Source organism: Vipera berus, assembly GCF_964194415.1.
Source record: "Vipera berus genome assembly, chromosome: 2".
Taxonomy (NCBI): domain Eukaryota; kingdom Metazoa; phylum Chordata; class Lepidosauria; order Squamata; family Viperidae; genus Vipera; species Vipera berus.
Window position 1 is genome coordinate 740,786 of NC_138203.1, and position 24,814 is coordinate 765,599.

The window sequence follows — 24,814 nt, forward strand, 5'->3', positions numbered from 1 at the left end:
ATCACCCCCAACAATCTGGGTCCTCATTTTACTGACCTTGGAAGGACGGAAAGCTGAGTCAACCTTGATCCCCGTCAGGATTGAACTCCGGGCTGTGGGCAGAGTTAACCTGCAATGCTTTATTCTAACCACTGTGCCACCGGGGCTCCTGGTCATTTATCGATCAAAGATTTACTTCGATATTAACCGGCAGATTTGAGCTTATTCGAACCTGTGTCTCCAAACTGTTGAGTTCGCTCTGGGAAAACAGTCTTCAAATGGCAAGGCAAAGCAAAAATGTTGGTGTCAGTTTAAGCAAATTAAAAGGTTGCTTAATTCAACCTCAGTTTGACCGTTTTGTCATTTTCTGCTGCTAAATGTTGTAAAATGTTTAATGTTAAGAAACTCTGTAAGATAATAGTTATCATAAACTCTGCAAAGATTTCCCAAGAAACAGCAGCAGCAGGAAACACAAGAATGACTTTATCAGAAAGAATGCAAGTGTGTAATGCACACAGCGGAGAAAACAAATCCTCTGGAAACTGTCTTTTAGGCTGCCTCTGGCGCTGGTAACCAAGAATCACCCCTCTGTGGATGGATGTTGGAATCCTTTGCATTCTATTTCTGTGTATGTTGTCAGGACGCTTTTAACGTTATCCTTGCAGTCCCGGCGATTATGACAGGGTAGGAAAACATTTTTAGCTCTCTGCTGTCCAGGCAGAGAAGCCTGGCTTAGGGCAGTCATGGCGAACCTTTGGAGACCGAGTGCCCAAACTGCAGCCCAAAACCCACTTGTGTATCGGCGGCTGCCGGGTGGGTGTGGCCAATTGGGTGGGTGTGGCCAATTGGGTGGGTGTGGCTTCAGTGGTAACGGCAGACTGGGTCGGACTAAAAAATTCAATCAATCAATTCTAACTTTGCAAGATTTTTTTTTTCCAGTGAGAAGTTGAAATTGATTGATTGATTAACTTTTTTTTTTTGCCCACGGCAGCGGAGGCCTAAACCGAAAAGGTTTTATAAAACCCAGCTGAAGGCCCAGGACTGGGACGATGGCTCGTATGCCCACAGAGAGGGCTCTGCGTGCCACCTGTGACACATGTGCCATAGGTTCGCCACCACAGGCTTAGGACATCCATGGGTGCCAACCAGCAGTCAGAAGACACGATGAAAACTACTTAATTTCAGAACACATAGACAGATTTAACTTTAGATAGATTCAACTGGGAAACTGAACATCCTAGCCCAGGGGTAGGCAACCTTGGCCCTTTTATGACTGGTGGACTTCAACTCCCAGCATTCCTGAGCCAGCCATGCTGAGAGGAAGGGTGAGGTTTCCAAGCTGAGCCATGCCGGCTCAGGAATTCTGGGAGTTGAAGTCCACAAGTCATGAAGGGGCCACGGTTGCCTACCCCTGGATGAATGAAAAGGATGTATATTGAAGAAGCTTATGGGGTGTTTTTTTTTGCTTGGTACGGATCCATTTCAATTGAGCACTGCCTTTGTAGGGGTTATAATGCCCAGGAAATGTAAGATGAAGTGTTAGTTTGCTGCTTTCATGTCACTTCGTGAATCTTTGTAGATGACACACAGGCTTATTTTGTGTCCAAACAGGTAAAAGTTTTGCCTTTGTAGTTCTCCCAGAAATCAAACACACCTTTTTTCTCCCTTCCAAAATGTAGCCCTTATTATCACATGGCTTGGAAAGTTTACCTTTGTTTCCCCGAGACAGTTGTGTGTGTTGTTGAAAGGTTTAGTTATCCAGCTCTTAGCAGTGGGAAACGGTTTCAGCTTAATTGTCCACATATAATTTACATGTGTGTAAATCATTCATAATAGGTTGCTAATAACATTAAATCTTCACTTAGTAACTGGAGTCATCTATTATGGAAACTGCTTTGTAAAACCATGATCCTGTAGACATGTATGATAAGCCTTTGTATATACAATGCTGCTTTTTTGCTCTTTTAAATCTTTTCCTTTTTAAAAATTCTATATTCCCTTTCCCTGTTCTCTTTAACTAAATCAAGTCCCTCTCAACTTTCTGGGAAGGTACTATGATTATATCATGTGTGTGTGTGTGTGTGTGTGTGTGTGTGTGTACACACACATACACATGGTGTATGATTATACCTTATTGGAAGCTATTATGATGAAATGCATTCCTCTTGATAACTTTCTTAAATATCACACTTCGGTTAAGTAATGAATTAAAACTTTTTTCTTCTTCTTTATTATTACTTTTATTTGAAAATAGGAATAATTCAACATGCCAAGAATGAATACGGGGAAAACTGAAATATGTTTGAATGTATAAGCCTCTGAGAAGGGACTCTGGATACTGTATATGCCTTGCTAATTTTTGGATCCAGCTGTACTCAATAATATTTTACTGTGGAGAGCCAAACCATTAATTGGGTTCAGATATGATATCAGTAAGCTCTGATTTAACTACAGTTTATTCAACAAACTAAACCATAACAGTTATGGCTAATTGTATTGTGTCACTTACAGGCTTGAAATAATATTCAGAAATGAGGTTAATCTTTTATTAAAGGTAAGATGCAATTGTGCAGTTTTTAAAAAAAGACATTTAGGTATTTAATTGCTGGCTATATTGCTTTTTCCCACAAAAATGTGTTTTCTTTTCTCAGTATTCTGTGGCTGTTCTTGTGGAATCCTTAATGCTCTCTGAGCATGGTTTTTTTTGCTTAAGAGACATTTCATAACCCAACTAGATATCATCATCAGTGTTAGTGAGTCTGGAGTTTGCTCCCTGTTTATATATATACCGTATTTTCCGGCGTATAAGACGACTTTTTAACCCATGAAAATCACCTCAAAAGTTGGGGGGGTCGTCTTATACACCCAGTCGTCTTATACGCCGGAAAATACGGTAGTAGCTTGCTCCGACAGCATTGGTGAGGGTGTGGTTTTCTCCTTGGTAGTTCCTTGATTAGGGTATTGTTTTCTGCTTGATTGTCCGGTGTCAATCCCTGCTTATCTGGGTGTTGGCTGCTACAGGGGATATTTTTGTTTCCTGCTTAGCCCTTTCAATCTCTTGAAGTGTATGTAAATATGGTTTATATCTGTGTATAATGATCACTGATTTATCTGGATGCCAAGCTTCCAGGAATTCCTGAGTGATTTTGGATTTAGCTAAGTCTAGCACGCTCACAGATTCCCAGTTTAAACGGTGGCTGACTTTAGCCATGTACTACAAAATTAAGGACTTTTCATTGTGTGTTCTGGCCTCTAGTTGGTATCCATGGATGCCTTCTGCTATTCTTCTGCCTGCCTGTCTGTCCTATGTAATTGCTGCTATAATCCTTTAGATTGTAAGTTGTAGGTGACTACTGTTTTTTGTTTCTTCTTGGGCTGCTGGGTCTTTTGCTTTGCTTAATGTGATTTGGAAGACTTCAGTTAGTTTGTGTGCTATGGTGACGCTGGCTGGTTGTCGTAGTGTCTATTGGTCGTTTCTGAGACTTTTTGGTGTATAGCAGTGTTCCATACATATGAGTGGTTTCAGCGGTCAGGCCCTTTTTGATAAAAGTTGCGCGGCTGTCCATTGTGTTGGAAGATGTTGTGTGTGGTATTCTGGTTTGCTGCAGTGCATTTGTGCTCATCTGAATAATGTTCTTTTGGGAGGGTGGATTAATTTTGTAGTGCAGCACTTAGTGTGGGTCGTGTTTTGATAGGCCTGTGTTTCTAACTTGCTGCTGTTTCTTCTGATGAGAATATCCAGGAAGGATAGTAGGTTGTTTTCTTCTTCCCTTCTGAATTTTAATCCTTTGAAGGTGGTGTTGATGTTTTCATGTTATCTTCTCTAGTAGTTTCTCATTGACACACTGTGTTGTGATTCAGCATCAGCCTGTGATACCTGCAGCTGAGTCTGATGATTCTGAGGAGGAGGAGGGGTTTGGAGAGCCTTTGGTGTCAGAGGGAGGCTCTGATGCACTGCAGGACTCTCAGCCTGGCCCCTCCCGTCACGTTCCTCATCAGACTCAGCCATGTGAGCACGAGGTATTGGATGTAGATGATTCACAGCTGGATCTATTCAGGGACACTAGGAGCAGGAGGCAATCCAGCAGAGTAGAACAGAGAAAGGCCATGAGGCAACTCAGTGAGAGGAGGAGAAGGCAATGAGAAGCCACGCCTTGGGACTGCTGATAAGAGGGGAAGGTGTGGGAGGTGCTGGTTGCTGAAGGCAACCGTTTGAAGATCTTCTGCTAGAGTCCTGTTCTGTTATTCCTGTTTAACTCTTGTTTAACTTTTGGTTTAACTCTTGTTTGAACTTTTGATTTCTTTGTAAATAAATTTGGTTGGGTTTTTCCAGCCTGTTGACTATAAAAAGGGGTTGTCCCTGACATTCAAACAGGGCTGGTCGTAGGCTGGAACAGAACACACTGGATCTAGAGTTTCAGTTGTGTGCACGGGAACGTTCTAGTTTCTAGTTGCTGCATTGTAGCTCTTGCTACACGTCCAGAGAGTGGCAATATCGTGAATATTCCTCTGAGTTGTTGGTATACTTGTCCATCAGACTGAAAGAAGGTAGCAAGGTCCATGATTCTGGGTACAGTATTTCAATTTTAGTGTGTTTGGTTAGGTTGGATATGTTGTGAAGTGTTGCTGTGGTAGATTGTTTCACTACTTTTCACTACAATTTCAACTAGTCTACCTTCCACAGAAGACCTGTACATTGGGTGGCTCAGAAGGAGGGCTGAGAAAATATCGATAGACCTCTCACATCCTGGACATGAACTGTTTCAGCTCCTTCAGATGGCGCTATAGAGCCCTGCATGCCAAAGCAACTAGACAGGGCTTCAGTTTTTTCCCCTCAAGCTGAACACCTAATTCCCACAGCACTGTCTTGCGCCTCAGGCTGTTTAGCCATGTAACGTGGCTGGAGTACTATTCTCCTTCTTATCTTCTTTACTATCTCCTCTTATTGGCATTGTTATTACTTTCTCTGTTACTTTGCATGTACACTGAGAGCGTCTGCGTTTCTTTCTTCTTCTGTTCTCCATCTGAGCTTAGAGGATAGAAATACTCGTGTGGGAATGCTGTTTGTCGACTTGGGCATTTAATACAGTCGTTCCTCAGCATCTGGTAGACAAACTAGGCCTTTTTAGGCTTTACTACTCCTTTGTGCAACTGGATTCTTGATTTTCTTATTGATAGGCCCCAGTATGTGCAAGTTGGGATTAATATTCTAACACCATTTTCTTGAGCACGGGTTCTCCTCAGGGCTGCGTTTGTGGTTGTTCACCCTGTTGATCCATGACTGTTGCGCAAGGTTTGCCACCAATCATATTGTGAAGTATGCAGATGATACAACAGTAGTGGGCCTTATTCAGGATGACAGTGAGGGTGCTGGTTGATGGTTTGGTGAACTGGTGTAATAAAAACAGCCTCGTTTTAAACAACAGAAAAACGAAAAAGATCATTGTCGATTTCAGAAAAGGCAGACACAGCCACACTTCTCTGTGCATTAATGATTCACCTGTGGAGGATGTGCAGCTAACGAGTAGGCTAGCTTGATCTCTCAACAGTGAGACACTGGGGAAGCGGGCACAGCAGCTCCTGCATTTTCTGCGTCGCATGAGAAAAGCACACCTTTCTTCCCCTGTCCTCACCACTTTCTATGACCTGTCACACGGCATCACCGTCTGCTTTGGAAGCATCCCTGCTTCGGGCAGGAAGGCGGTGCAGAGAGTGGTGAGGACGGCCGAAAAGATCATTGGCAGTTCCCTCCCTCCCATCCAGGACAGGGCTATAAACGCTGTGTAAGCAGGGTCCGTAGGATTGTCTGGGACGCTACACACCCTCTTCACGACCTGTTTCCCTTGTTCCCTTCTAGGAGGAGGGGTCTTTGTGGTATCCAAGCAGAACATCCAGATTTAGTCACAGTTTTGTTTATATAGCATCAACCTTGTGAATTCTCAAGCTTCCTCTTTCCGCTATGTGTTCAAAATGGACAGTGATTAATATTTATGGGTGTGTGTGTGTGTGTGTGTGTGTATTTAGCATGTGTATATGTGTGTTATATATGTGTATGGATAGAGATATGTACTTTCTTTTGAGAGCAGGCCACAGAATTTCATTTTTAATGTGAGCCAGTGTGCCCACGGTAAAAATGACAATAAAGGCGATCTCATTTTATCTCGTCTTATTGAAGAGAAATTCCTTGTGTGTCTTAATCGCTCTTGGCCAAACAAAATATTCCATTCTATTCTCTGTTCTGTTCTCTTCCGCTCCTCTCCGCTCCTGGGTCTGTGGAGGCAAAGAGTGCTCTGACAGCAAACCATAATTTCGTTTTCTTGTATTTTTAGGTCTTTGATTTCTCTTTCTGTGAGACATCCAAGCTATTTTGTAAGTTCTTTGGCTATTTTTACCTCGGAGTCCCTGGTGACAATATAATTGCACGAAGGGGTAGTTCGGGGGCTGTAAGGAGCCGAGTGGCTGCTTTTGAACTTCCACTCTTCTTTTTTGGGTGATTTGCTCTTTCTTGGTTAGCTTGTTAAAGTGTCCTCCTGTTCGGGTTTCTCAGTTTCTGTGCCGAGTCGGTGCCTTCTGTCTCCCTTGCCTTCTGGTCATTCTTTGGGTTTGGGGGATCTACAGGTAGTCCTTGACTTACGACCGCAACCGAGCCCCAAATTTATATGGCTAAGTGAGAAATGTGCTAACTGAATTTTTTTCCCATTTCACAACTTTTCTTGCCACATTGGTTAAGTGAATCACTTCGGTTGTGAAGTTAGCATCACGGTTGTTAAGTGAATCTGGCTTAGGCCGTCGACTTTTGCTTGTCAGAAGGTCGCAAAAGGGGATCACGTGACCCCGGGACATCCAGATGTAAATCACGTGACCGTGGGGATGCTGCAACCGTCATAAGTATGAAACACAGCTATAAGTCCCTGTTTTCGGTGCCACTGTAAGTTCAAATGGTCACTAAATGAACTCTTGGCATTGAAAAAAGGGACAAATGGACAGTCTTCACACTTAGGACCACTGTAGCCTCTCCGAGGTCGCGGGATCAAAACTCAAGTGCTCAGCATGTATTTATGACCATTGCATCGTCCTAGGGTTGTGTGCTCACCGCTTGTAACCTTCTCAGCTGCCTTCCGGCAAAACACACACAAAAACCCACAATTCAATGCGGTAAACCAGATCCACTTAACATCTGCAGCAAAAAGATGATAAAATGGGCACAATTCACTTGACTGCCTTGCTTAGCAGTGGAAGTTTTGGGCTCAGTTGTGCAATTCCAACAACGATATTTAGAAACTTGCTAATATCTTAGTGATAATAAAGCAATAAAGCTGCACAATATTTCAGTAATCAGTTAATCTAATACAAGTATCTCTTCTGCCCGCAAGCCGCTCCAGCCCTCCGTGTCTCTCCTACTATCTTCTCCTATTGGTGTCTTGTGGTTGTATTACTTTATTATTTGTATGTACACTCAGAGATTCTGCACCGGAGACAAACTCCTTGTGTGTCTAATCACACTTGGCCAATAAAGAATATTCTGTCTTTGGGCGTTACGTCTTCTATCCTGGCTTGTTGCCACCAGCTGGCATCCTCCATGCTAAAGGGTTAGTTTTCCAACCCTGTTGTATTACCCAAGTTGGCGCCAATACAGGTAGCCCTTACAACAGTTCATTTAATGACCATTCAAAGGTACGACGACACTGGAAAAAGTGATTTACAACCATTTTTCATACTTACGACCTTTTACAAGCCCCACAGTCATGGGATGAAAATTCAGATGCTGGGCAACTGGTTCACACTTACGACCGTTGTTATGTCCTGGGGTCACGTGATCCCCTTTTGCAACCTTCTATTATATATAGATTTTATTAGTTTTTATAGGGTTAGGAATAAGGTGGAGTCGGGATTAGGGTTGCGATTTGGGTTCAGGTTTCCTTACCAGCTGAAGAAGTACTAAGTAAGAAAATTCTAGAGTGTGCAGAAATGGATGGATTGACTTTAAAGATAAAAAAGAAAGAAGACTCTGTGCACTTTAGAACGTGGGATAATTTCTATCAGTGGCCAGAAAAGCGATCCATATTTATTTATTTATTTATTTTAATCCCATTTATATCCCGCCCTTCTCCGAAGACTCAGGGCGGCTTATTGTAAAGTTCGCAGATAATACAACAGTAATGGGCCTTATTCATGATGACAATGTGGAAGCTTACCACAAGGAGGTTGGGGGTTTGGTGAACTGGTGTAAGGAAAACAGCCTAGTTTTAAATACCGATAAAACCAAAGAGATCATTGTCGATTTCAGAAAAGGCAGGCCCAGCCACGTTTCTCTGTGCATTAATGATCCACCTGTGGAGATGGTTACCAGCATCAAATTCCTGGGTGTGCAGCTAACGAGTAGGCTGGCTTGGTCTCTCAACAGCTAGAAACTGGTGAAGCAGGCACAGCAACGCCTGCACTTTCTCCGTCGCATGAGAAAAGCACATCTTCCTTGCCCTGTCCTGACCACTTTCTACAGGGGGACGATCGAGAGCATCCTGTCACACGGCATCACAGTCTGGTTGGAAGCATCCCTGCTTCAGACAGGAAGCCGGTGCAGAGAGTGGTGAGGACGGCAGAAAAGATCATTGGCAGTTCCCTCCCTCCCATCCAGGACAGCACAGAGGCGTTGTTTGAACAGGGTCCATAAGATTATCTGGGACACAACACACCCTCTTCACGACCTGTTTTCCTTGTTACCTTCTGCGAGGAGGGGGCTTCGTGGTATCCATAGCAGAACATCCAGATTCAGCCATCGTTTCATTTCATACAGCATTAACCTTGTGAACTCTCAGGCTTCCTCCTTCCGTTATATATTCAAGTTGGACAGTATTTAATATTTGTTATGTATATGTAGGGGTATGGTTCTATATATATGTTGTATGTAGTATGTTTTAGGTGTGTCATGTATGTGTCTTTCTTTGAGAGTGGTCAACTAAATTTCATTTTTGATGTGTGCCATTGTGCCCACAGTAAAAAAATGACAATAAAGGTTATCTTGTCTTGTCTTAATTAACTATATCTATTATTGTTTGTAAAACACACGAACCCAGACATTATGGTGTTTGCTAAATATTGAAAATGTTATTTGGAAAACCCCCAACCCTAATCCTAACCCTAACCCTTTTGCAGCCTTCTGACGAGCAAAATCAATGGGGAAGCCCCCTTCTCTTAACAGCCGTGTTACTAATTCATCAACTGCAGTGATTCACTTAACAATTGAGGCAAGAAAGGTCGTAAAATGGAGCAAAACTCACTTAACAAATGTCTCACAGTTGTGATCGTAAGTCAAGGACTGCCTGTGTAGTTTCTTATGAGCCAGGTTGTCTTCAAAACCAGGTTGGTTGTTACCTTCCCACAAAGACTGCGGCTTCTGAACCAGGAAATATTCGAGGGGAAATTCTGCTGGGAAAGAGCCAGAGTGGTTTTGAGCTCCTCTATCCCTGAGTCTCCAAATATTCATTTTTTTATTCTTAGAAGAAAGACAGAAAAGCTGTTTTACTTTTCTGAAGGGTGCCCAGAGATGCTGGTTAGTTGAATTATTCTGGGTTCGGAGTACATCTTAATCCACCAGGAGCCAACTAGAGTGCTTTAAAATGTGGAGCGAATTAGGGAAATCTTGATTTTTTTACATTGAGGAGACTGTAATGCAGGCTCAATTCTTTTTTTTCTTTTCTTTTTTTCTCCTTCCCTTTCTTTTTCCTTCTTTTTACCATTTGTTTTTAATTATAGTTGTCTGCTTCTTGAGTTAAGGAAAAGGACCACCCCAGGAGATGAAGCTTCAACACTTCTTGCGTGTAATCAGTAGGATGTTTTAGACTTCCTGGTTTTGTGTTCCTGTTCCATCCCGTCGCTTCTGCCTTGCGTGTGTGTTTGAGTGTGAGAGAAAAAGAATAATCCTTAACGTGGAGGGATTCCTCTCAAGTGGGTTTGCATGATCAGATACTTCTTATTAATTGTTTTCCCCCATCGTGCTAGATTTATTGGCGTTACGCCGTGTGAATTCCTGTGGTCTCTCAGTGACTTGCAATAAATAATATCTGCGGGGTCCAGCAGACCCATCTTGCTGTGCTCTGCAGCCATCCCACATGCCTGAATATTTCTGAAAAGAGAGAAAAAAATGTCACAGCTTGCGGTTTGATATTCTGCCTCCCACTTTGGGGCAATATTTCTCAACCGTGGCAACTTTTAAGATGTATGGACTTCAACTCCCAGGATTCCCCAGTCAGCGTTTTGTAACCTTGCAAAATTTTTAAAAGACACTCGAAGGATACGCCTAAGTCAGCTAAATTTGTCTGTCTGTCAATCTGTCTGAATAAAAGTCCCGTTTTTGTTGCTGGCTTCTCACTTAAAAACAGTTTTACAAAAATAAAATTAATAATAAAAAAATGCCAAGCTTTAATGCTCCTTCCAAAACCAACACGCATACCGAGTGTCAGGGAATCAGAGGATGAAGAGGAGGCCAACAGATTATTTATTATATTACATTTATATTTCATGGTTTTTTTTAAAAAAAAAGCTTTGAAGTTCTGGGGTTTCGATAGATGAAACCAATTAAAAGAACTTCAAGGCGAAGATTTCTTCCTCAAAGAACATTTGATTCAGGATCAATGGTTTAAGGACAATTTGTTATTGTTAGCTGCGAAGTCGTGTCCGACCCATCGCGACCCCATGGGCAACGTTCCTCCAGGCCTTCCTGTCCTCTACCATCTTCTGGAGTCCCTTTAAGCTCACGCCTCCTGCTTCAGTGACTCCATCCAGCCACCTCATTCTCCATCATCCCCTTCTTCTCTTGCCCTCAATGTTTCCCAGCATGAGGCTCTTCTCCAGTGAGTCCTTCCTTCTCCTTAGGTGGCCAAATTATTTGAGTTTTATTTATTTATTTATTTATTGATGGGATTTATATCCCGCCCTATCTCCCGAAGGACTCAGGGCGGCTAACAATAAAACATATAATAAGTACATAAATCAAGATAAAATGAAATTGAGAACATCAGTGCAGTAAAAAATTAGAGAATTTAAAAATGAATTAAAAATACTAAATATAAATTAATTAAAATGCCTGTCAGTCTAGGTCAGCTTGGTGGAAAAGGAGTGTTTTGAGGCCGCGGCGAAAGGATTGGAGATTTTGGGCCATCCGAAGCTCAGGGGGGAGCTGGTTCCATAGGGCTGGCGCTCCCACAGAGAAGGCCCTCTCCCTGGGGGTCGCCAGACATTGCCTAGCTGACGGTACCCTGAGGAGGCCTTCTCTGTGTGAGCGTACTGGACGGTGGGAATTTGTTCCCGGCAGCAGATGGTCCTGCAAGTATCCCGGACCTAAGCCATGTAGGGCTTTAAAGGTAAGTACCAGCACCTTAAATCTCACCCGGAGGGCAACTGGTAGCCAATGCAGCTCACGCAGGAGGGGTGTAATATGGGAGTATCGGGGAGCTCCCATCACAACCCGTGCAGCTGCATTCTGCACCAGCTGAAGCCTCCGGGTGGTCTTCAAGGGCAGCCCCATGTAGAGAGCAGGAGATCAACCCTGACTGCTCTTTAGAAGGCCAGATCCTGAAGTGGAGATTCAAATCCTTTGGCCACCTAATGAGAAGGAAGGACTCACTGGAGAAGAGCCTCATGCTGGGAAAGATGGAGGGCAAGAGAAGAAGGGGACGACAGAGAATGAGGTGGCTGGATGGAGTCACTGAAGCAGGAGGCGTGAGCTTAAATGGACTCCAGCAGATGGTAGAGGACAGGAAGGCCTGGAGGAACGTCGTCTGTGGGGTCGCGATGGGTCGGACACGACTTCGCAGCTGACAACAATAAAGAGATTTGAGTTTCCTAGTCCAACGTCATAATTGCTGGACTTCACAGGTCCCTCACAAAATGATTAGTTTATCATACAAAGATGAATTGCCAAAGATTTCCAGGGATGACTGCTTCTGAGGAATGCAGTCATCGTGGTCTTCTAAAACATATGTGGTCATTGAGTTGGTCTGACTGGGACAGTTGGGTTCAAAGTCTGGTCCGTTTCATCATTTTGTAGAAGGTAATCTGAGATACGTTGCCTTTGGTTGCAACTGGGCCTGCTAGACCAGGGCTCCTCAACCTTAGCAACTTTAAGACTTGTGGACTTCAACTCCCAGAATTCTTCAGACAGCTGAGGAATTCTGGGAATTGAAGTCCACAAGTCTTAAAGTCGGCAAGGTTGAGGAGCCCTACGCTAGACAGAGTCTCTGCTGACCAATAGCACAGGTAGTCCTGGACATATGACCACAGTTGAGTCCCAAATTTCTGTTGCTAAGCAAGAGAGTTCTCAAGTGAGTTTGGCTCCATCTTATGACCTTCCTTGCCACAGTTGTTAAGTGATTCACTGCGGTTGTTAAGCTAGTAACTCAACAGTTGTTAAGTGGATCTGTAATCCCCATTGATCCTGCTTGCCAGAAGGTCACAAAAGGGGATCACGTGACCCTGGGACACTGCAACCATCATAAACCTGAGCCAGGGGCCAAACAGTCGGATTTTGGTCTTCATGGCTGTTGTAGCTTCCAAGGATCACTGAGCAAATGTTTGTAAGTTGAGGAATTGCCTCTGGGGGGATTGAACTCTCTGGTGTTCCTGTTTGTTGGGGAGGGTCTGCCTTTGTTTTTCTTTCTTTCTTTTTTTTCCTAGCTTGAAAGAGAGGGGGATATGTCAGGGCAGCTGGAGAACATTTTCAGGGAATAACTACGGGGTAGAAAGGGTTGTCTGACTCCCCTCTGTTCTTATCTTAATGTCATCCACGGTTCAGTAATATAATAACAATAACAATAATAATAATAGTTGGAAGGGACCTTGGAGGTCATCTAGTCCAACCCGCTGCTCAGGCAGAGGACCCTATACCATCCAGTCTCTTCTTAAAAACTTCCAGTGTTGGAGCATTCACCGCTTCTGGAGGCAGGTTGTTCCACTGGTTAATTTCAGAAATTTCCTCCTTAGTTCCAGGTTGCTTCTCTCCTTGGTTAGTTTCCATCCGTTGCTTCTTGTCCTGCCTTCAGGTGCTTTGGAGAATAGCTTGACTCCCTCTTCTTTGGGGCAGCCCCTGAGATACTGGAAGGCTCCTATCCTGTCCCCCCCTCGTCCTTCTCTTCCGTAAACTGGACATTCTCAATTCCAGCAGCCGTTCCTTACATGTTTTGGCCTCCAGCCCCCGATCCTCTTTGTTGCTCTTCTCTGCGCTCTTTCTGGAGTCTCAACGTCTTTTTTACATCGTGGTGACCAAAAGAGTCCTGAGGCTGAGCGGGTTTCTACCTGGGTGAGAATATACGTATTTCTGTATCGTAGCGCAGTCTTCTCTTCTTCTCTATTTTTGGCACTGGTCTAGGTCCCATCCAGTGTGGTTCCCGGAAGCATCCCTTGGTTGACTCTTATTCCCGTTGGGCTTTGCTCTGAGGGTAGTGGAATAACCAGACCACCCTGGAATGATCTTGCTTTCCTGCGTGGATCTCTAGAGGGTTGAACCTCGGCCTGCACATCTAGTAGATCTAACCAATATGGAAGCCCATCAAGGACACGGAGGGATGGTATATAATTATCCCTTGAGTGGGCAGGCTGGGAATGTACAAAAACATCATTGTGTGAGTGTACTTGAGCTTCAGGGTAGCTCTCGAGTGGATTTCTGCTGTTGTGCACACTCTGACCTTTTGCGGTGGTTTTGATTGCACAAAGTGGGTGGCTAACAACTTACCCTGATCTTGGGAAGAAGCTCTGGCGCTGGGTCTCTCCTTGCCGGGAACAATCTTAGCAGCGAAGCAACGGTGTTTATAATAGGAAAGACCCTGGCGTGACTTGGGACAATAATTCTCAAGACCGCAAAGGGTTCTTTCCGGATTTGCCTGGCTGGTTGGGTTCAGGGAGAAAAACATACAGCACGTGTGAAGGCAAAACATGAAGGACAGGCAGTCCTCCTCTCCCAAACATTTGTTTAGTGGCCGTTCAAAGTTACAACGCACTGAAAAAAGTGTCTTGTAATCATCTTTCACACTTACGACCATTGTAGCATCCCCACAGTTACGTGACCAAAATTCAGACACTTGTCAACTGACTCATATTTATGACGGTCACGTGATCCCCTTGGGCGACCTTCTGACAGACAAAGTCAACAGGCAAGCCAGATTCACTTACCAACCGTGTTATTAACTTAATAACTGCAGTGATTCAGTTAACAACTGTGGAAAGAAAGGTCTAGAATGGAGCAAACCTCATGTCACAACTGTCTCGCTTAGCAACGGAAATTTTGGGCTCAGCTGTGGTCATAAGTCAAGGACCATCTGTATAGAGAACGGTGTGTTGCGCCATAATAGAGGAAGTGTAAATGTCGCCCGCAGTTTCTTGGCCCACTCGAGGAAAATGGCCGTGGGTGACCATGAACGTTTCCCCCGATGTTCACCTGCGTGTTACACAACATTCCTTCCCGCCTGACCCTCCACGTGATGCCGTGAAAACGAAAGGAAGGCCCAGTGTTCCTCCTTCGGTTCTGGGTGAGAAAATCGGAGCCGCCGACCCGGACTTCTTCGGGCACATCCTGAGAATTTGGGGCAGAGCGCCGCAGGGCCTCGTCCTCCAGAGGTACTTAAGGGCAGCTGGAGAATTGTGAGGACTCGGTCCTTTGTTTTGCCCTCTCTGGCGGACTTCTGACCAAGCAGAAGAAGACTGGAAATCAGGTTTTTATCCTAATTCGGAAGATCCTTCAGAGAAATGTAAACCAGAAGATTTCCTGTTAGGTTTGATGGACGTTTGGAACTTTCTGACTATAATGTGCTAACCGTGGCGAGAGTCTTACCCAGGTCGCCCTCGACTTAACCACCAAAATGGAGCCAAAAATTTCCGTTGCTAAGTGAGAAAGTTGTTAAGTGAGTTTCGCCCCGTTTTACAACCTTTCTTCTCACAGTTGTTAAATGAACGACTGCGGTTCTTCAGTGAGTAAGACGATTCTTAAGTGAATCTCACCTCCCCATTGACTTTGCTTGTCAGAAGGTCGCGAAAGGGGACCCCGGGACACTGTGACCGTCAGAACCATGAGTCAGTCGCTGAGTGTCTGAATTTTGATCCCGTGACCCTGGGGATGCTGCAAGAGTCGTAAGTGTGAAAAACGGTCATAAGGTACCTTTTTCAGTGCTGTTGTATATTCAGACGATCCCTAAACGACCGATCGTAAATTGAGGACCATCTGCGTGCACAAAGATAGAAGGGAAGGCTAATTAAGGTGATGGAGTTGACAGAGATGGCAAAATTGACTGTTTTAACTAGAGAGAAGAACTTACCTAGTTTTGTTACTATTTGGAAACCACTTCGGGATTTTTGTACTCGAAACCGGGAAAAAAGGAAACTCTAATTTTAGATTTTGATGATTAGAACGACTTTGTTGTCATAGAAACGGCTGGAACGAATTAGGTATGTAAAGCGAATGATGGACGCTGTGATTCTTTTTGTATTGTGTTGAAATGAAAAATGTCAGCAATCACTTTTTTCGTTCTTTTCTAGGCCTGTTTGCACCAACTTTACTAATTTTTGTTTGTATATTTTATCTTACAATAAAGCTTACCGTAATAAAACTGTGATTGTTTTTTCCCCCCAAAAAGAGAACATATTGATCTTTCCTCAGATGTTTGAGTTCTATTGTTAGGAATATTGTTAGTTCTATTGTTGGTCTTCCCAGTTGCAATGTGTGGCTGTGAAAGTTGGACCATAAGAAAGGCTGAGCGCCAAAGAATGGAGGCCTTTGAACTCTGGTGCTGGAGAAGACTCCTGCGAGTCCCTTGGGCTGCAAGGCGATCAAACCGGTCAGTCCTAGAGGAGATCAACCCTGACTGCTCTTTAGAAGGCCAGATCCTGAAGCTAAAACTCAAATCCTTTGGCCACCTAATGAGAAGGAAGGACTCACTGGAGAAGAGCCTAATGCTGGGAAAGGTTGAGGGCAATAGAAGAAGGGGACGACAGAGAATGAGGTGGCTGGATGGAGTCCCTGAAGCAATAGCTGTGAGCTTAAATGGACTCCAGAAGATGGTGGAGGACAGGAAGGCCTGGAGGAAGGTTGTCCGTGGGGTCGCGATGGGTCGGACACAACTTCGCAGCTAACAACAACAATTGTTAGGAAAGTAAGCATTTGGGACAACATATAAAACATATGATATGCCCTGACATCAACACATAATGGGCGGTTACCAGAATTGGCTAAAATTTGGACTTCTGCTCAGTGATACGATTGTTGCTGCTTGCACAGCTGTTTTATACATGCATTAATTTTTTTAGCATTTTCAGATCTGATGAAATGAGATACAATTGTGCAGACGTTTACCACATGTATGCATGTTAGTAAAACATCTTACTGTTATTTGATACTGTGTTCTTCTAGGGCCCTTTCTTCTATTATTTTTTTGTGTGTGTCTGTGTGTGGGAAAGTGTTCTGACTTCTTTCAAGATGGAATCTAAAGCGACCGTTAGCACATTGCTCTTGTGAAAACCTTTGTGCAGGGCCTGGGTCTTGGGGAGACACACCTTTGGTGGATAAAGTAATTTATTGCAAACTTGCACAATCCTGAAAACAACAAACAACACTGAAGCAGTGGTTGTTGGTCGACGGAGCAATGCTTTTAGCCACACTAGTATTTCTGTATTAAACAGTATTGGGTTTGTTGAGCAACAAGGATGACAGCCTTAAAACCATCCCCTTCAGAGAAATAAAGCCTTGGCGTAGGTGTGGGACAAATTAAGGCAGTCTTTTAAACTGTGTTGAAATGGGCAAAAGTGCTGAAACCATGATGGTGATGGTGGTTAAGTTAATGGTATCTGTCATTCTCCTGCCTGTGGGGTGTTCTGTTTTCCTGCAGACGTCTCATTACCCAACTGGGCAACAGCATCAGTGCCAGCTGAAGTTACCCGTTTGGATAATGAAACATCTATACCAGAGGTAGGCAACCTCGGCCCTTTTATGACTGGTGGACTTCAGCTCCCACCATTCCTGAGCCAGCCAGGCTGAGGGGAAAGGGAGAGGTTTCCAAGCTGAGCCATGCTGGCTCAGGAATTCTGGGAGTTGAAGTCCACCAGTCATGAAGGGAGCCATAGTTCCCCCATGCTGGCTCAGGAATGCTGGGAGTTGAAGTCCACCAGTCATAAAAGAGCCCAGGTGGCCTACTACCCCTGGACTACAAGAAAACAGCCCAGCTCAGAGGAGCCCCCAGGTCAGTCCTGAGCTCCAGATCTCCAGCTCTCTTGATCTTCTGCCTGTCTGGCAGGAAGACCTCAGTTTACGCTCCCTTTAGCCACGGTCAGAGTGATACTGAAGAAGCTGCTACTCCTCATATCTAAAATGTGTCCTAATACAGGTGGTTGCCAACTTAACGGCCACAAGGGAGCCCAAAATTTAGGTTGCTAAGTGAGATTTGCCGAGTGAGTGTTGCCCCATTTTATGACCTTTCTTGTCACAGTCCTTAAGTGAATCGGTGTAGTTGTTAGGTTAATAAAACGGTTGTTAAGTGAATCTGTCTCCCCCATTGACTTTGCACCATCCTCACGGTCTCAGGATCAAAATTCATTCGCTTGGCCGCTGACACGACTGCCTCGCTTAGCAGCGGCACTGGAAGAAGTGACTTATGGCCATTTTCCACACTTACGACCTCTGTAGCAGCCCCACGGTCATGTGCTCAGAATTCAGATGCTCGGCAACTGGTTCATACTTACGACCGTTGCCATGTCCTGGGGTCAGGCGATCCCCTTTTGCGACCTTCCGACAAGCAAAATCATTGGGAAAGCCAGATCCGCTTAACCGTCATGTTGCTAACTCATCAGCTGCCGTGATTCACTTAACAGCCGTGGCAAGAAAGCTGGTAAAATGGGGCAAAAGTCACTTAACGAACGCCTCACTTGGGCTGAATTGTGGTCATAGGTTGAGGACTACCTGTACTGGATTACAAGACTTCCAAGTCTGTTATTGTAACCCTGGAGCTACAAGTCTCCTCCTGCATCAACACCTCACCATATCTGATGGATGATGAATTTGCCCAAACTCTCAAGAACATCAGCTCTAACGGAGGTTTTTCTTTTGCTTTCAGTGCCGAGCTAAAACTTCTGGAAGAAGCTTCTGTGTCGGTCTGCAAGTCTTTAGGTACGATGCTGGATCCCCGCTTGGCCTCCCTTCCTTTCCGTGCTGTGCCTGCCCTCAGCTCTCCCAGCAAGTTGCTCCCCTTCTGTGCAGCCCTTTGCCTTTAGGATGCATTTAATATCTCCCATCTGTGGTCTCCTGCACATGAGACTTTTTTTAAAAAGAAAAACCCCACACACTTTGTTTTGAGGGCTTGAAGCAGTCATATTGTACCCGCATGTGCTACTTGAACCAAAGGTTTTCACAGGTTTTTGCTTCGTATTGCATGCTGTCGCAGGAAGTGGCTTGGGTGCAGTTACATTACGTTCTAGTGGAACAGGTTGTTTTTCTTCTGTCTCTTTTTAAAAAAAGGATTCAAACGCATTTATTCGGAAGAAAGTGTGTGTAGGAGAGAAAAGCAGAAATGGAACGTGAAAACTGCTTGGTAATTGATGTCAAATGCTTCTTCGAAATGCTGCATTTTGACCCTGTCTAAAATCCCCCTGCAGTTCAGACGTGAACAAAACAATTGGCTTTCCAAAGTCTGCTGCAGTATATATTGATCCAGATGAATAGTTTTTGAGCTCTGTGACAGGGTCAGACTTTTATGAAACTGCCGTCTGCGGCTTGGTCTGGACTGTATGAAACTATCTGAAATGTAAGAATGAGACACGGGAAATGAGAGGGTTAATATCAGGAGCTCCGTCTTGAATGTTCTAGGGAGATACTCAGCCCTCTATTTCACGGTGGCCCCCTGGGTGCTTTTTCTTTGAAGAGGTTTCGCTTCTCACCCAAGAAGCTTCTTCAGCTCTGACCGGATGGTGGGGAATGGAAGGATTGATATTCCTTGCAGACAGCTGGTCGTTTGCATCCTTTTAGAGGGTCATTGAGGCCACCTGGAGGTTTATCTGTGTCCTCAGGGTCACCTGAGTGGTGCAAATCCGTGTGGAGCCGCCTTGAAACTCTTGAAAGGACTATTGTAGACTGGGATCTGACATCATCTGTCTGCACTCTACAACACCGTCCTTTCAGCAGTCCCAAGAAGGCCCCACGTCCCTTTGCACCCCTCAGGTGACCCTGAGGATCACAGACAAACCTCCAAGTGGCCTCAACGACGTGCTAAAAGAATGCGAATGACCAGCTGTCTGCAAGGAGTATAAATCCTTCCATTCCTCACCATCCAGAGCTGAAGAAGCTTCTTGGACAAGAAGAGAAACGTCTTGAAGGAAAAACAAAGGAAGTCCAGTTGCCTTTTGAAAAAGCACCTTGGGGACATCTTGGATTCTCCTTTCCCCCCCCCCCCCATTTAAAGCATGTTGTCTCATCTGTTTGAGAGATGGCACCTTGAGGCTTCTTTAATGGCCAGACACCTCCTGCTATGCCTGGCTGAGCATACCAGCTCAGTAAATAGGCTGGACAAATTTACAAAGAAAAGGGTAAATTCTTTGTTAAGTTTGGGCGTCACACCCTGGTAAGAGGACAAGGCTTGCAGACCTCATGTTTAAACTAGATGGAATCCTTGCAGAATCTGAAACGTCACCTAACTTTTCCTCCTCTTCTTCCTAGTGGAGAATAATCCTCGGACAGGAAACCTTGCTGCACTGATTAAAGTCTTCCTTTCCAGAACCAAAGAGTTACAGATTTCGGCAGAATGTCAGAAGTAAGTGTGTTATATTACTTGCCGATTTTTGTTACCAAACCCAACCATCCTTGAAATGCAGATGGTTGCTGCTGGGGGCGGGGGGCGCTGGCCGCTGGCCGCAGGAGCAGAGCGAGTTGTGTTTTATGAACTAATTGATGGTCTCAAAGACCTTTCCTTCAAAATTGCTGGGAGTTGATGATAAGGTTTTCTACTGTTTTGTGGCAGGAAACACAAAAACTGTAGCATGTGCATTGATTTACTGGTAACATTTTCTAAAACGAAGAAAGGCAAAATGGGTATCCCCCAATTCCCATTTTTTTTTAAAAAAAAATGGTAAATAAATCAAATGCTCCATCACCTGAAGGCAGGACAAGAAGCAACGGATGGAAATCAGTCAAGGAGAGAAGCAACCTAGAACTAAGGAGAAACTTCCTGACAATTAACCAGTGGAACTACCTGCCTCCAGAAGCGGTAAATGCTCCAACACTGGAGGTTTTTAAGAAGAGACTGGACAAGCCACTTGTCTGAAATGGTGTAGGGTTTCCTGTTTGAGCAGGGGGTTGGACTAGAAGACCTTGAAGGTCCCTTCCAACTCTGTTATTCTGTCATCCCATCCTGCTTGATTCTGTCCATCTGTCTGATACGATCAGACATACTCTACGTAATTCTCCCAGCATCTGGGGATCTAGCTTTCCAAAAATGTAATTGCTGGCCTCTAAAACTGTATCTGCTTGACTAATACTAGCATATGTTCTGCACGCTGTTAACTTGTTAAGGTCACTTTGCATCCAGGGACATCAGGAACGAAAAGAATTAGAGGCAGAAAGGAGGCAACTCAAGGAGATTTTTTTTTTGGATAGACAATGGATCGTAGAAAGAGACTTGCAAGTGACAAGCTGATAACATTGTACAACATTGTGAACTTATACCCCTGCTTCATATTTGTCATCTTTTGGAACTGCAACTAGTAGCCCTTCACGCATTGTCTGGGGTTCGGTCCTCTCCTGTCCAGTAAAACAACCTGGGTGTTTTAACAAAACAGGACTAGGTACCAGAAGAAGGCAGAACATTTTGGAGCCAGCCGAGGCATTGGGAGAGCCCATTGTAAGCATTCTCACAAACTGGTTGCTACCCCTACGGACCAAAGCTGGCGAGGTGGAAATCTTTCTTTTTCACAGCGGGAAAATCCTGTCTGCAACCGGGCGGGGTTGCTAGCAGTCTTCAGACGGGCAGCTCTGACCGGAGGGTGGAGGGGAGAAGAGCCCGAGACTTGAAATCTGGGGATCGACACACACACAGGAAGAAGGCAGGATCTGGGGGTGCGCCTAGATCAGGGCTAGACAGATCCTGCTTTTTGCCTAGGCCCCCTCCCCCTAATTTTAGGGAATAAATCTGCTCCTCCAATCTGCTGACATCTGCTTGAGAAGGTGAAGAAAACTGGGTGACTTTGGGCCACTCCCCCTTTCTCTCTCTCGGCCCAGCCACCTTGCAAGGTTGTTGTTGGGGGGAACGTAGGAGGGGAAGGAATATTAGCTATTTTCACCACCTTGAGGTATTTATAAAACTATTAAGTTGTGATATAAACAAACAAAAAGTAGATAGATAGATAGATAGATAGATGATAGATAGATAGATAGATAGATGATAGATAGATAGATAGATAGATAGATAGATAGATAGATAGATAGATAGATAGATAGATATAGATAGATGATAGGTAATGTAGAGAGATAGAGATAAGAGAGAGAGAGATGATAGATAATATAAAGAGAGAGAGGAAGGGAGGGAGGGATATAATAAATGAGCATTTAATGTCATGAACGTATCGTGAGGAATGCAGATCCTTGACTTACAACCACAACTGAGCCCAAAATTCCTGTTGTTAAGTGAATTTTGTCCCATTTTGTGACTTTTCTTGCCTCAGCTCTTAAGCGAATTTTTTTTGCCGCTCTTAGTAACCCGCTTGTAAGCTGAACTTGGCTTCCCCGTGGCTTTGCGTGTTGGAGGGTCGTGGGAAGTGGGGACGCAGGCCCCGGGCAGTCGCGGCCAAAGGGTCCAGATTTCAATCCCATGACCTACGGAGGGGCTGCAACGGCTGCAAGTGTTAAAAATGGGCCCGCGCCCCTTTTTTCAGTCCCGTTGAAATGTTGGGCGGTCAGTAAATGAGCGGTTGTAAGCCGAGGGCTGCCGGTGTCTTGAAGGTTATCTTCTGGCTCCTGAAACTCCCGTTTCTCTTCCAGCCACCTCTTCATCTGGCAGGCCCAGAACGCCCTCTTCCTCATTTGCTGCCTGCTGAAAGTCCTGGTCTGTCAGATGCCGGAAGAGGAACTGCAGCTTCATTTCACCTACGAGGAAAAAATCCCAGGCTCTTACGGTAAATATTGAATTGCTCCGGGGGAACCGAGGGCGTCTCACCTTGGCCAAAAGGCTTTCCTTTCTGCAGAACGTTCATTCTTACCCTTCCTGGTTGGCGTCCCACAATACGCCGTTCAGGCTGTGGGCAGAGTCTGCCTGCAATAGCCACGTTCTAACCCTTGTGACACCAGGACTCCTATCCGTATTAGCGCTTTGGTGGGAACCCCCAGAGGAGAGAGGGATGATGACTTGGGAGGAAGGCTGTCCTGGGGGGGGGGGGAACCAGGCACGCCAATGAAATTCAAGGGTGGGTTGTACGTCAGGTGAGATTAAAAATTGTCCTTAATTTTGGGAATCTCCCCAGTCTGGCATCTGCCAAATGTGTCAGGATTACCACTTCCAGAATTCCTAGCCAGCATGGGACATAGCTCCGTTGCCCACCCCCACTCAGATTTATAGTGCACAAATACACTTCTTGACTTACAACAATTCTGTCCTGGTTCTGACAGATGAAGCTCTTCAAAAGAACTTCGAGGCATTGTTTACCTTAAAGGATCTTTTATTCGAGTAGCATAATAGCGGCACTTACGTAATTGAAGCCAAAAAACTGAATTCCCCTCCCCCCCATGGCACCTAATGTCAAAGCACAATTAATTCCCTCCTCCAATTAACAGTCATAAATCACATTCTCCAATTAGCTCGAAGTGAGACGGGGCTTCCTCTCCAGCCCGCCAATTCTTTATCAGCCCTGGGCTCAGTAACCTTGATTCTCACGCTAAGTTTAGTGTTGCTATGTCTAGCTGGACTCTTGTGCACATCCCCGCCTCCCAGCATCATCTAACTCTAAAAGCGAAAGGGAAAAGATGGCTACATCTCCATCTGTCGTCAATGCAAAAACATCCGATGTTAGCAGCGTTGACAAATTCACTTAGTGACTGTTCCAAGCTACAACAGCACTGGAAAAAGTGACCGATGACCGTTTTTCACCCTTACGACCGTTGCAACATCCCCAGGGTCACACGATAAAAATTCAGACGTTGGCAACCGGTTGATATTTACGACGGTTGCATTGTCCCTGGGGAGGTCACGTGATCCCCTTTTGCCACCTTCCGACAAGCAAATTCAACGGAGAAGCCAGAATCACTTGATTTTGTTTCTAATTTAACAGCTGTGGCAAGGAAGGTCATAAGATGAGGCAAAACTCAACAACTGTCTTGCTTAGCAACAGAAATGTTGGGCTCCGTTGTGAAATGGTTTTTCTTTACCCCATCTCCTAATTCCACCTGGGATTGGGAGAGAGTCACCAAACCCTTCCCCAGCCGTTAAGAAATATTTACATTGTTTGGTTCCAGGCAAGTCAATGCTTAGAGAATTGTTCCTGTTATTCAAAGCAGCAATACCATCCGGTGCTAAGTTGGTTGAAGAAAGCGACATTTATTTATTTTTGCCTTGCTTAACGAACAATCTTTGAAAACAGAAAAAGAAGGAAGGTGCTTGTGTGTGGTCTGTTGGTTTGGAGCAGGATCCAGAAGCCAGGAAATTGGAATTCCTCTTTGGTGTGATCTCGGCTGCCCTCTGATCTTCTGCCAGTTGATTGTTTCCTGTTCTAGTTTACCCTTCTGTAAAATTGGAATTATTTCCTCTCTTCGGGATGTTGCGAAGCTCTCGGAGAAGGATGCCGCATATAACCTTCCCTTTGTGTTAGGACCTAATGCTGTAAACTCACTTGCACTGAAAAGGTCCCCCAAAGTGTGCAAATATTGTCGGTGCAAACGACTAGGATGTTCCCAAGTAGCCAGAAGGGAAAAAAGGGAAAAACAGGATCAGGATGTTTAGGGATGCAGCGAAGCAGACAAATGAAAGCAGTTGGATTTTTAGGCTTTGGCTTAATGCAGGGGTCTTCAGACTTGGCCACTTTAAGACTTGTGGACTTCAACTCCCAGAATTCCTCAGCCAGTGCCTGGCTGAGGAATTCTGGGAGTTGAAGTCCACAAGTCTTAAAGTGGCCAAGTTTGAAGACCCCCCCCCCCCCGGCTTAAGGACTGGGCTGGAGGGAAAGGCATTTCCCAAGCTTATTTTGTCAGCTGTGCAATGCTGACAATTCCTGTGGGAAAGGGCTGAGCTGAAAGAATGGCTAACTGCACCTCTGTTGGCCCGTGGTCAGCCATCTTTACCTTTCTGATGCCTCGGCCTTGCTTGACGAAGGGAAACATATAACCTAATTTATTTATGAATCACAGAGGGTTTTTTGATGCAAATACATGTTCATTTTTCTCAGTGTTATCCCTACTTACCTTACAAAGGTTAACTAGTGACCTCTTGCATGATGGGGCGTGTCCTAGCTATAGTTTGTGATAAGCAGAGTAACAAATAACAGAGTTGGAAGGGACCCTGGAGGTCATCTAGTCCAACCCCCTGCTCAGGCAGGAAACCCTATACCATTTCAGACAAATGGCTGTGCAGCCTCTTCTTGAAAATCTCCAGTGATGGAGCACCCGGGACTGATGAAGGATCGTCTTCACTGTTAAGAATTCCTCCTTAGTTCCAGGTTGTTTCTCTCCTTGGTTAGTTTCCATCCGTTGTTTCTTCTCCTGCCTTCAGGGGCTTTGGAGAACAGCTTGACTCCCCCTTCTTTGGGGCAGCCCCTGAGATACTGGAAGGCCGCTATCCTGTCCCCCCTGCTCCTTCTCTTCAATAAACTGGACAGACCCAATTCCTGC

The 24,814-nt window shown here is 44.8% G+C and overlaps 1 protein-coding gene across 5 annotated transcripts in view; it reads left to right on the forward strand.

Moving 5' to 3' along the window:
* The window catches only part of DYM (dymeclin), a 237,098-nt gene that overhangs the window by 25,725 nt on the left and 186,559 nt on the right, over positions 1-24,814 (forward strand). For 4 of the 5 annotated variants that reach the window (XM_081319258.1, XM_081319257.1, XM_081319260.1 and 1 more), the window contains exons 4-6: positions 18,069-18,121; positions 19,664-19,757; positions 21,980-22,113. In XM_081319258.1, the coding sequence (XP_081175384.1) occupies positions 18,069-18,121; positions 19,664-19,757; positions 21,980-22,113 (281 nt within the window). Of the gene's footprint in view, positions 1-16,048; positions 16,116-18,068; positions 18,122-19,663; positions 19,758-21,979; positions 22,114-24,814 lie in introns of those variants that run through there. The other variant, XM_081319261.1, reaches the window with a different exon arrangement.